The sequence below is a fragment of the Bombus huntii genome, chromosome 14 (genome assembly GCF_024542735.1).
Source record: "Bombus huntii isolate Logan2020A chromosome 14, iyBomHunt1.1, whole genome shotgun sequence".
NCBI lineage: Eukaryota > Metazoa > Arthropoda > Insecta > Hymenoptera > Apidae > Bombus > Bombus huntii.
Genome location: NC_066251.1, coordinates 3,629,696 through 3,643,096, shown reverse-complemented (window position 1 = coordinate 3,643,096; position 13,401 = coordinate 3,629,696). Strand labels below are relative to the sequence as shown.

The 13,401-nt window shown below is 39.8% G+C and overlaps 1 protein-coding gene across 4 annotated transcripts in view; it reads right to left on the bottom strand.

Moving 5' to 3' along the window:
- LOC126873443 (guanine nucleotide-binding protein G(I)/G(S)/G(T) subunit beta-1) overlaps positions 1-13,401 on the bottom strand; it is a 25,405-nt gene extending 12,004 nt beyond the window's left edge. The window contains exons 1-3 of one of the 4 annotated variants that reach the window (XM_050634286.1): positions 12,891-13,400; positions 12,442-12,833; positions 1,511-2,007 (exon numbers count right to left, since the gene is read on the bottom strand). In XM_050634286.1, coding sequence (XP_050490243.1) covers positions 1,511-1,567 — 57 coding nt within the window. In that variant the 5' untranslated portion in view covers positions 1,568-2,007; positions 12,442-12,833; positions 12,891-13,400. Of the gene's footprint in view, positions 1-1,510; positions 2,008-3,326; positions 3,934-12,441; positions 12,834-12,890 lie in introns of those variants that run through there. The other 3 variants (XM_050634287.1, XM_050634284.1, XM_050634285.1) reach the window with 3 other exon arrangements.

Genomic DNA, 13,401 nt, shown 5'->3' with positions numbered 1-13,401 from the left:
GTAGTCGCGATGTGTATAAATTATTGAAATACTGTTACGAGGGTATTTAAGAACGTACAGTCTATTTATTATGGGCGCTCGCCTGGCGATGCGTGTAATTTCACGCACGCACCGGAGAAGGGTGAAAGAGAGAAACAGGTGGCGAGAAGGAACAAGATAGAACGTGAGTAAGCGGGTAAGAGGAAAAGAGAGAAAGGCAGATCGAGTAAGAGAGAGAAGGAACGGTGGCGTATTGATCAGAGTGAAGCGACGGTTATGCCGCGCCCTACCACCACCACACGCTACACTACTACCACCTCTGACAATGAGTTTCACGTTTCCACCACCATACAAGTGGAGAATCCACCGATTGGCATCGACGAGTATTTTTCAAACGGCAACAACTTTTAACTCAAGCCGATTCTTACACCGTGATCTAGGACGATCGATCGCTCGAAGCACTGGACAATTATTTATCTTTAAGAACAGATTTTTAAAGTTAGATTGGGGATGAAATTTTGAATGTAAATTAGTGATATGAATGGGGAGTTTAGATTTCCTGTGGTTTGTTTTGAGGTAACTATCTTCTAATAGTGTTTTTATACTTTACGATGATATTCAATATTGATTCTGAAAAATTGGCAAACATTAATAATTGTTTTTACTCCAAAAAATGCAGATATGGAGCTAAATAAATTGTATAAAGAAAAGGAACAAGACACGGAAGGGTAGTATTGTTTTAATAAACAATTGTGATTTTGTTTCAATCCCCTGGGGTCAAGTACAACAAAACCTAAAAAATTACTGGCTCGTTAGGGGAGAATAGGGGCCGATTGTTTAATGCCAAGTGCACTTCGAGCCGAGAGACGCCCTAGACTTTTTTTCTGTTAAGACAATACACCGCTGTTGCATGTAGAACTGTTGCTTTGTCCTCGATGTTTTAAAGATTGCCGGCAAACAAGGAGAACGCACAAAGTGCTACATGAATTTCAACTACGAACTATCCAATAGTAATCTAACTAGATTATTGGTGAATCAACGGAGATCCATAATTGTGTAAAACGTTAAGTATTCCAGTTAAACGAAGACTACCGCCCAATACTATCGCTAAGTCACTATCTCTTACGGTTTTCAGATAATTCATTGACAGGAAACGGTGGAGATATGAAATTCCATACCAAGTACGTGCGCTTAGTTAACATCATCAAACGAAACCAGTTGTGGCCAGCAATACGAATTACATTCGTTATAATCATTTCATAGCAGCTACCTAAATCTACAATTGTTCTCTCTAAGTACTTCATTTTACAGAATACCTACTACTATTCTACAGAGTAACAAGTAATTCACCCACGTTGAAAGCTGTAATTACTGGTGAATTACTTAGACAATTAACATTCCCTTTTGTTCCAGAAATTGACTTCACTTTCCACAATTACCTAGAAGAAATCTTTTTGCACGACTTTACATTACACGTGAATGAAGCTAATTGTCGATGTTCAATGAAATACAGAATAACAAATGGACTTACTCGAATGGCATTTTTCAGCTTGTCAGCCTCCTGACGAAGGGTTTCAACTTCACTCATGATGCCTGTCTAATGATGCGATAAACGTGATTACCCGTTAAGGGTGGAAAAGGGTGTTTCTCGAGGAGGAGGCGGAACACCTCCGACGAATGTGATTCCTAAAATATGATTTTTTAGGAACGGATTAATCCTATTTCGTGCGCCTTCTCGCTCGAAGGTGGTTGGGGCCCAGTGTCACGCCGCCGACGTTTCTTTTGATGACCGATGAATATCGTCAAGTACACCACCACCAAGAACGGGAAGGGTAGAAAGAAGAACTAGAAGACGATCGAATTTTCTCCTTGAGGGGGCTGCACCAGCCTTTTCCAGGCCTTCTCTCTGATCTGTTGCTGTCGCGGCTTCCGTTTCCGCCGCTACCACCAGAACCAGAGCCAGACCACCGCTGACTCTCCCGCCCCACGCGCCAGCTTCGACACCTCCTAGCGAGATCGTTGCCACCCCTGAAATCAGAATCACACAAATTATTAGTAATAACTCTTTCCCAAGTTATTTCTTCCTTTTAGATTCAATAACTTGACAGTACGGATTTTTATAAATTTAATGAATTGAACAATATATTGTATTATGTTTATTACACAAAGAGGTAGTCCACATAATGGTAGTTTCAAAGTGAATTGCTCAACATATGGAATAGTTCATTTTTTGCAGAATTAGATGGATAAAAAATCTTACAAAATTTAGCTTTAAATGACAGGATATAATATAATCATAGTTGAATACAAGATATACTTTAAGTATATGAAAAATAGAAGATGGAATATATTCTAACTTGAGAATACATTTCTATAAACAGATTCTATTAATTTTTACTTTTCACCACCAGAAAGGTTATGATATAGTATAATGGTTATTATATTTTTATTATTCTATTTTTAGCCAACCTGCCACATTCGTTGGCAGATTCGTGTCACGGTCAACATGTTTCTTTGTTTGTGCATTAATGGAGCGTCATTAATCTTCCATTGTTGGATGAAAAAGTATAGTGTTCTCAATATCAGCGAGAATCAACTCTTATTTTTCTAACTTCGATAGAAATTCCCACATCTTTTTTAACGCTAGAAAAAAAAAAAAAAAATAAAAATAAAAATATAGTTCGTGTAAAGTGTATGCGAGAGCAGTGTTTTAGCGTGCTATTTATAGCTAACGAACCGATTACGTTCGAAGTAAAGTAACCTACGAACTTCTGGTAAATCTGTTTAATAATTCAAACTTCTCCCACGATGAGACCACCCTTAATACTCTAAACATATTTTCTCCAATTTTTCATCAACTTATACTATACAACACTGTTCATTCAGTCTCACCCCCAGTCTCGCCAGTAACTTAATATTTTAAGCTACATTGAAATTTCGTGGCAACGAGCGTCCTTCACCTCCAAAAGGTCTCACAACCCGGGGAACCCGAGGGTTGTCGATCCAACGCAAGGTGTTCTCATTTTCCGGAACTGATGGAATCGTTCGGCGCATGATCAAACAGCACGAAACGGAATATAATACTACACGTCTTTAGAAAAAGAAAGAAAAAAATTAAAAAAAAAAAAACCGAGTCTTATAAGAAGAAATAAGAAATCCTTTCACCCTCTAACAAAGCTTTCAGAATATAATACTATATTCTGATAAATCGAAAAAACGATTCCATTAAAATTTCCTATTATAACCAATTCCTTCGAACAAATCTACTTTCAACTTTTAAATATTCGCCAGATTTCTATAATATACGCGAAATTGGAGGAAAGAAACGCAGAAGGGCCACGACTTACCCGCTCCGTCCACCTTCCACTCCTGTCAGAGCGTCATGAATCTCGAGCAAACATAACCTCTCTGCGTGGAAGATTCGTGCAGAGGGCAAAGGGTGGTCTCTCTGAACCCGTGGTCTACCGCCAGATTGCGCCGTCGACGGAACGCCAGGAACTGTTAGGAGCCCAGCGTCCGAGTGAAAACCGGAAGAAAAAGCACTTTTCCTAGTGAGAACCGGGCACACGCACGCACACGCACGAGAACCGGTCAAATGCGCGCATTGGTGGTGCTGGTTCTCTTTTCATGCCACGTTCACAGAACCGTGGTAGCGACGAATCGATGAACAGCCGTGGCTCGCCCCACTGTAGTCTGTCTCTTTCTCTCGTAAGCTTTCACCCTCTCCTTTTCTCCCTTCAACCTCTCCCTCTTCGTTATGTACGCTAGGTAAAGAGTACACACGCGAACGCTGGTGTGTCTTGCCGAATGATTTCAGAGAGAAGAAATGAAACGATACTCGAGACTCTAACGAATATAAGCTGAAGGAGTTAAGATACGATGTAAACTGGACACAATCTTCGACACTGTTTCGAACCACACCCAGGGAGGACGTGGTTTCGAGAGAAGACCGCCTGGGCGGATGAAACGAGCAGAGGGAAGGGATAAGCGACGCTGGCGCCACGGCGCCCGCGTACCGGCTGACTACCGGCGTCGCCATGACGCCATTGTCGACCGTGTGACAGGTTGCCGTTGGCGGTAGCATGCTCGGAGGATCGTGTAAATCGCTGTTCAACACGATCCCCGACTTGGTATAATCGATTCACACAGGGTGAGATTGGCGAACTGATTTTCTTGGGAAATATATACAGAATCGACGTTGCTAAATATTTGGTCATCTTGGTCTTCCAGGTAACCCTGGAACTATTTTAAGAAATACGCGTTCGCCAGTATATACATATTCAGGAAGTCATATAAGTCTGCTATCAGAGGATTCGCTGAATCGTAAGAAATCGTAAAGAAATTTCTTATTTATTTTGATTCCTCTATGATGCTGGTATTACAGAATTGTTGAGAATTAGAAAATAATTTAGAGTAGAGAGATCTTCGAAGATTTGTAAGGGAAGCCCCGTCGTATATAGAGAGTTAAAAATTAGATAGCAGGCAATTTGATGTGTTGTCTTGAATTCGAAGCGTCATCGGCGATGCACGGCAAGTGCTACAAAATTCCATTAATCTTCAAGAGGCTGATATTACGCGTCGACTACTATCTACAAAACATACAACAACGTCTAAATAACTTATGTGAAACCAGAACACGTCTATGCAATTACAACGTTGCAACTGCGCTATGTGTGCATAGCTATACGAGAGCCATTTTAATAATCTCCATGCAACTAGAACAAATATCGTGAGAATGTATAATTAATAGCCCAGAATGCGTCTCGATTAAGTGAGTGTAGAAAAATCTCAAGTCCATCGATGTTCGACCTACATTCTGCTTAATCTGCCTTATCAAGGAAGAGGAGGCAGCCAACATTTTCCTCTATACTCTATCTATAGTATTCGCGCGAATCGTCTGGCTTTGTCATTCTCCAGGCATTCAACTGGATGGAGGGGAGGGCTGGTAGACCTATCTAACAGAAGACTTCTATCATCGGGATCCCCAGGCCTTCCTACACGCGTTCCCGGATGCGCGAATGGGAGCAACAGTTGAACCACGCGGGTCAACGTCCAATACGATCTCTCCTTTTCTCTCTCTAACTCTCCCTCTTTTCTCTCCCCATCTGCTTTCGTCTCCGGCTGTATACAACAGCGTGGCTGCCAAGTACCTCACACCAAGTGTGTACTTCGAACGAAGTCCCTGGCACGGCCCAACGGTCTTTAGAAAACGGCGAGAAAGAATGGCAGAAGCCACGAAAGGTTTAAGCGGGCATGCAACGTGTGCCGACGATCGCCGTTGGAACGCTTGTTGGAATTGCACCTGCCAAGAGTTCGTTCCAACGAGTGCTCGTACACGCTTTGTTTCTAGCATAACCTGTGTTTGCTTATTCGTCGTGCTTCCACGTCCAAAATCATTTCTGCCAGCAAATTTCCACATAGACGAAATGTTTGTTTCATATAATACATTTGTTGTTCTCACTTATTCCTGCGAGAGTGAAATACAGGATGATTCTCTCGCTAGAGGCCTCGGAAGAAGAAATCGTTGATCGAACATTTGTTGCGACATCAAAGATGATACATATTGTCTACGCCGTGTATGTGTGATCGATAGACTGCGGATTTTTATACATTTATGGGAAATTTAGAAGTGTACAAACGCACAGAATGTACATAAAATATACAAAATCTAATTACCTATTATACTATTTGGCAAGTAAAACAAATCTCAGCTTAGACTCTACTCTTTTACTTGCCTTTATAAAAATGGGAATTTGTATAAATATTCCCAATCTAGTGACTAATTTGAAATTATTTTTACTTTACATTTTGACTTTCAGTTCTCATATATGCACACTGCACACATACAGTGATTAGGTCAATGGTGGCTCCTCTTTTTGCGACCTCTAGAGAAAGAAACACCCTATATAAATTGTTAAGTATTTTGGAGAAGGTTGTACAAGCATGGAGAGTTTCGAATGGTTTTCTGTTACCATGAGGCTCGGCAAGTGAAAGCGACAAATACTTGAGGGTGCCATAAATTAGGCCCTTCCCGGTACTGCGGCGTACAGCAGAGGGTCGACTCTGTTTTGCAGCCACACAAAAACGGGCATCCTTTGTAGAACCGCCGATTCTGACGAACATACAAAGTACAGTGTAGTATAACATATTGCATATAATTAGATTTACTATTTCGTTTATATTACGTTGCAAATATTAAAATATTAAATTCTAACATATTTATTCGTCCCGTTTTCTTCATTTGCAAATAACGATAGAAAGAGAACGAATTTATGTCGTCATTTGAAAAAATTCATTGCAGACATACGGTTTAAAGATAGATATAACTTATATAACACCAAATTAATTCATTTTTTATCCATTCTCGATACATGTTAACCCATGAACATGAAACTTTTCCTAATAAAAGACATAAATAATCAAATAAGATGAAAAGAATAAATAATCAAAAGAATCACTCATAAAAAGAACAAACCAATATTGTTGCAGTATCTATTCTTGTTGCAGCATCTTGAATTTATTGATAGAAACTGATCGTTATAGCATTCAGTCTAGCATACACCATTATAGATATGTTTTCTACCACAACATTTAATATTTTACGTATGTAAGAATTTTTCGTTGTATATTAAATCCTATGCGATATTTACTGCATCAAGAGAAAGAGTATTCTCTTCGTGAAGGAAAGTACTAAAAGAAAGTCTTTCTGTTGCGTAATTGAGAAATTGCAAGGAATGGTACAGTTACGTGTGAAATGTTACGATGAAACAGATACTAAGGATATTAATTACAAACTATTCTTAGATAAAGAGGCTTCGTTACCGCGGAACTGGCTGTGTCTACGGAATGATATTGTGGTATTACAGCTGATGACTGTAATTCACATCAGCACGACCTACTTTTCGACCGCGTAGAACCGGGGAGGATCAGCTTGCAGCCAGGCAGAAGTGGCTGGCTTTTAGTCACGTTAATAAACTTCTTATCAATTCACCAACGAGATCAGAAAAACAAAAGGCCGCGAATCCCTTCGAGCTCTCACGAACCTACCTATTACAAGAATAATTCGTTCCAACAAAATCACACCGATTTCTGCCGCGTTGTGTATACTACCTAAACGCGAGAAGTGAACAGAGAATTACTTTTCACGCGAGTCCTCAATTTTTGGCACGGCATCTCAGAATAGTACGTGCATAAAGAACACGTTGGTTTAAAATAAACCGTGACGCAAGCCGATCGATCTATCAATCAATCTGCAAACGGTATCGCAAAGAGAAACACTTGTTCGTTTTCTTTCGCCTAGCTTTTCCCCTTAAAAACTTCCAACAGACGCGTACTATAATCGAACATAATTATTAAAACATTCGATTCTTACCCATCGGCCACTGTTTAAGAGCATTCAACGAGCCATTGTTACGAACATGCGTTTAGTAAAACTCGACTACCAAGGAAGTAGTATCCTCGCTATTATCACCAATTATTATACAGGAAAGAATGGAAGAAGCGTTCGATTATCTACGGTTTACGAACAGCTCAGAACTACTTTAATATATCTAAATCTAGACTACAAGAATCACTTCTATGCACACATGCTGTTTTCCCAACTTTGTCGATCCCACCGTCGCATGAGAAGTGTAAAACGTGGATTGACTTTAATAAAAGAAATCACCCTTGAAACCAGCAGTCGTTCGTCCCCAGTACACCCAACCCCACAAAGACGAAGAAGGGATACCTGATGGGGGGGGGGGGGGGGGGGGGGGGGGGGGGGGGGTTACGTGGTTCGATCGATGCCTTCTCTTAGGGAAAACATCGTCCCAAATTTATATGTGTGCGTAGATCTCTCTGTGTGTAGCGAGAAAGTCTGTAAGAGATCGAGTGGATCGAGAATCCCTGCGGCTGAAACTCGACCACGGAACAACCAGCTATCCTAAATTCGTATATTTCTCGTAACTTACAGGCTATAGAGACGACTAAACATTAGCATTGTAGAGAAGAGATGAGAGCATAGAAGGCCGACGAAACTCGAATGAGATGAAATGGGACGGAAGATACGTTGCGGACAAGCTACGGCAGGTGAATGACGTCAGAAGGCGTTCCGTGACGTCAGAAAGTAACCTGAATATGGGATTCCTCGAGTCAGGATTTTTCACTCGCTTCTAATCTTGATCTTTACTCTGGTTTAATTAAATTTTTCGTCAATTTGTTGTAGAGCTTGTAAGTGTTTGACTTTCTCAGGGATACTGGTATATGTGTGTATCTTCAGTTTTCTTTCAATTCAGACATGACCCTAAAAAATATAAAGAGCGTCAATTATCTGTTTTTCTTATAGAAACCGATTCATTTCTAATGAAGTTGAATTGTACATTACTTGAGGATTTAGTAGTTTATAAATTACTGCACTATAATCTAAGTAAACTAATAATATTTCAGAAATATGAGTCATAATATCCATGTTTGTATCGAATACTTTTATGAATAATTAAACTTAACACGCAATGGTTATTTACATGCATACATTATAAAAGAAAAAAAAAAGAAATAATTATCTCTTATCTAGTATTAATTGACTTGTTTTTGAAGAAGTTGTATACATATTACTCTTGGGGATTTAATGGTTGATTTATACATACACTTAGAATTACAATAATTCTGGGTCAATATTGGATCGAAGTCTTGATAAACTGATAACATTAAAAAAAAAAAAAAAGACGAAAGTACTTCTTTTGTGCTGAAATGAAATACAGAACTTTCGACGATGCAAACGGTATCACAGAAATGTATATAAATACGTGTTAAGAAATTAAGCCGCAAACAGATCGTTTCGCTATTTTTACGAATCACAGTGACGTCAGAAGAAGAAGGGAGAGTAAAGCGGGCATTTGAATGTTTGGATTATCCAAGAATCCAGAAGGCTTGTGGACCAGTTCAAAGGAAACTGGACTGTTGTAAAGACAGCTACGTTTGCTTGTCCACCCTAATCTGGTTATTATCACTTAAAACTCATCTATCCTGAAAAAAATCTATTCAAATCTTATTCAAACCCTAATCTTACCTTTCACGAACCCTCTGACTAATTTACGGCAATGTGACCACGTTAATGATCTGTTACAGACACTCTTGAAAAGAAAGTTCTTCGGAGAAATTTAATGATCGTCGAATTCCTAGAACTAACAAACTCTAGCCGGAGCTTTTAAAATCAGCAACCCTTCCTCTGCTCGTTTTCCACTGACCCTCGTACACTGAGCGAACAGAAGAAGGAACAATTCATGGCGGACGAGGGGAACGCGTAACAGGACGTGACCCCGCAACGAACTCAGGTCGGAGGGGGTTGGAGGGTGCCAGGAAAGAAGGGAATTTGCTGGTAGTGTACGTCATTGGCATTACTTTCGCATTGACTAAGTACTCGGCGACCTACTAACCGTCCTGTGAAACGTGATCGTCATTAACCCCTTTGCCTCTATGAACGAGATATCTTACGTGCCTGTTTTTCAATATTTGTGACTGAATGCAGCTTCATATGAAAGAGATATATAATAGAATTTCTCTGTCAACATTATAACTTATTCTATGTCATTTATCGTTAATCCTTCTACACTCATGAACTAGATATCTCCACCTGGTTTGTAATATTTACAAATGGATATTGTTTTATGTAATAGAATAATGAAAGAAATTTTGTGACAACTTTTCTACACTTGCCGTCAAAGAAATACTTTTACGCTATATAAAATTCTCTTTGGAGTATAATTGATGCAAGCGATATAGAGAAGTCGTGAGTTAAAACGTCAAACGGAATGAATTAAAACATTAAATCTTATACGTAAAAACACGTTAAACTTCAAGGAGCAAAAGTGGCTTAAACACTGATATGTAACATTTCTGAATATTAAGCGAAACAGTGGATTACAGTGTAAAGTGTAATGTTCTTATCTCTACCGCATTGATAAACTAATATTTATTAGTTGAAACAGACCTAATCAATGTTCTATCTCACTTACTTTTAAAATGTAATAGAGCAGATACATAAGTAACAAACATTCCATATTGCATGTTATACAGTCTTTTCTTAAATGCGTTGCATACAAAGAAACAATAGATTGTAAATTAACAAGTATGCCTATTCTAAACGAAAATCTCGAGTTCTTTTTCTCCCATTATATCGACTTTAACGTCTCGCCGATTTTATGACCTCGCTGTGTCTCTTCCACCAACTGTACTGCTAACCAACAAGCAAGCCACAGACCTGCTAGGTAGCATTACTGACGAGTCCATTAGCAGATCCTGGATGAAACGCACTCTCCCTTCCTTTCCTATCCCTCTCCCTCTTTCCTTCCTATTCCAACAGCGTCACCGAAATTGTTTTCAAGCGAATAACATATGCTACATCTATATAGTACTATTAACCTTTACATTCATTTTTGTTAATGAAAAAAACACGTAAGATATTTCGATAGATAAGCAAAAGAATTAGTAACTATTGAAAAAGATACACGCAGTATCAATAATATGTATTTGCTGTATTATCTCGCTAAGGATTTTGGCTGACGCGCACGTTACGATAAGCGTTATTTTCCCCGCGTTTTAGATTGTTTGCCGTGCATTAACTTCGTGCGTAAAATGAAAATAAAATCCTTCGGAAAATTACAACGATTAAATTTGTCAGACACGTTTCCTTGGAACGAAACGTCACGCGTAGCTTATTGATCGTGATACAGTAATCGACGTCGATCGTAAATGTTTACATTTCTACGATTTCCGTGGTTATCTACCGGCTTGGTGAATCACTTGAACGTACATAATTTCTTCCTGATAGAGAGTGCAAGAGACCGATAAAAGATATGATCGACGTCGTATCTCGCAACTGGAACGCTGTCAATTGAACCGAAGACACCACTTGTCTTCGAGACCCGCGACGACTTTATATTTCGAACCAATTAAAGACGATTAAGATAGCTCTGGTGCAGCAATTGGTCGGCCAATCGCGACGCAGTCTCCGTCTTTGCTCTGGCTTGCGCGTCTCCTTTTTTTTTTTCTTTCTCTTACTTCGTTAATATATGAGTCAACGCTAGGTTCAATCCAAAGCTTGTGCAGGGAAAATCAACAGTTTCCCTTCGAGTCTTCTGTCGCTCCCTCATTTCTCTTTTTCTCACTCGAGAAATTACTCAGGCAATTAGACTCTGTTCTTTGTTCAAAGAGACAAACAACGTTAATTCGACCGATAAACTGATACCAGTCGACAGAAAGACACCAAACGAATTATCGCCTCGCTTTAGAAACAGAAGCAATTAGAAGAACGTCGCGAGGAATTCACGCGTTCGAAATTCCTGGCCTGGTATCGCTCCGTTTCCATACGGGGTGTTATAGCAAAAGGGTAGCACGAAATTATTGGACAATAATTCAAGGTCTTCGATGCGTCCAGCGGATTGCATTTCCTTTGTCGTTCGTTTCTCTTACGTGACTCATTGCTCGAATGGAAATAACGTAATCTCTCTCTGAAAAGTATGGTAAGAAAAATAATAAAAAAGGAAAAAAGAAACGTTAAAGAAGAGAATGAGGAACGCGACGATAACGAAGATATATTGCGTGTGATTCTGTTCGTTCGAGTCGCTTTTAAGATCGATCACCTTGAAAACGACTGCTAACGTAAATATCGCTTTCACGATTCTTAGAAACGCGACATGCTTCAAGGTTAGTCTCGAATTAAAAACAGGTGCCTGTAATTACATTATCACTGGTTGTATAGTGGTTATTGTTCACGATGTACGTAAATTGTAAATGTAATAATTGCAACGTTTGAAACTAAATATAAATTCACAAGAATCATCCGGACGTCTAATGTTCAACCTCGAGCAATAATTAGAAAATGCACTGGATGATGAAAGTGTCATATTTTTGGAGAACACGTGTAGTCGACGAATAAAGACGGCGTCGTGTTATTTTTACCTCGTGGATTCACGTTTTTGCAAAAGTAACGCGTTCTAGATATACACTAAAGTAAATTATGTTTGTTTTCGTGAAAAACTCGTGCTCAAATGTTACGCAATATTCGGTTTACTGCTATTGTTGTATCAAAAGATAACGCAAATACGCCTGCTTCGTAGTTAAATAAGTGTCAACAATGGCGTTTCACATTGACTAAATTTCGCGCCATCTTACCAATATTTCCTACACTGAATAGTAGATAATTATTTCATTATTTCCTATACCAAATCAAATTACCGATAAAAATACACGAACAGTTCACGAATAATTATCATGTTTTTATAACAAAAAATTCATAAAATAAAGAAATATTCTATGGTAATACAATAGTTTAAATGTAAAAGCTAGTTTCATAACAAATACGACACATGCATTAATAGATAACGAAATACTGACGCTTGTACCTTGTGAATTAATGATTATTGATCCCCTATGTAAATTTGTGGTAATCTCAGATATCGTTAGTCAAGCAAAAGTTCTTACAGCAGTAATTTAGCTTGCGTAATCGTAGGCTGCTCGATGTTCAAGCTTTCGTTCCCGTTATACTTCTACGCCGTTGAAAATTCTCGAACGAGGAAAAAGCTTCGACTTAAGCAGGAAGAATCTCATTACAGCGGGAGCCGGCATTGACTCAGATGTCGAGAAGTCGTTAAATCAGGATTTACCGAAATTCCTCGCCAGTCAGCCAATGATATTCCCACTAACATCGAGATATCAGACGACCGAGCAGACGAGAGGAACGTAGTGGATGTTAAAATAACCGCGATGACGGAACAGGAAAATTTGACAGTGTAGCCTAGGCGGTCGCCATGTTGGCTATTCCGATCGAGTCGAAGGGCCACAATCAGGGCTGCATCGTTAGGATGCCATTATCGCTGCATAGAAATTGTAAAATTACAGACTATTACGAAAAAGAATGTTCGTTATTATACCTGGAGCTCCCTAACGGAGCCTACGGTTGCCTAAATTCCCGGCTCGATATATCGGCCTCTCGTATCCACGAACAGCTCCTCTCGCTCTCTCCCTCCTGCTGCGGCGGGCCTTCTTCCTAGCTTCGGCTTCTCACATCGATGACTATGCACTTTCCTTTTCACACCTCTCTGTCTCGAACCACGTCGAGAAACAGAGCGAACGCACTCTTAAGGCGATGAAGCCTCAACGACCGAGACGAGTCTGTGTTTCACTACGATTTACTGTCTCGCGACACAACCGCGACCGCCACTGCGTTTTAAGGTTAACCGTCACTGCTTGAACTCGAAGAACGGAACAGGCCACAGCGTGTACCGCGATATATTATGACTAGGCGAATGATACGACGTTCAGAGAGTTATTTTCATGAATAAAAACTGTACGAAGCGAGCGGAGCTGCTGTTCCTGCTACTGCTGCTTCAGGGCTCTGGCGGGCGGCAGGGCGGGGCTCCGTGCTTCGACTCTCGTAGACCC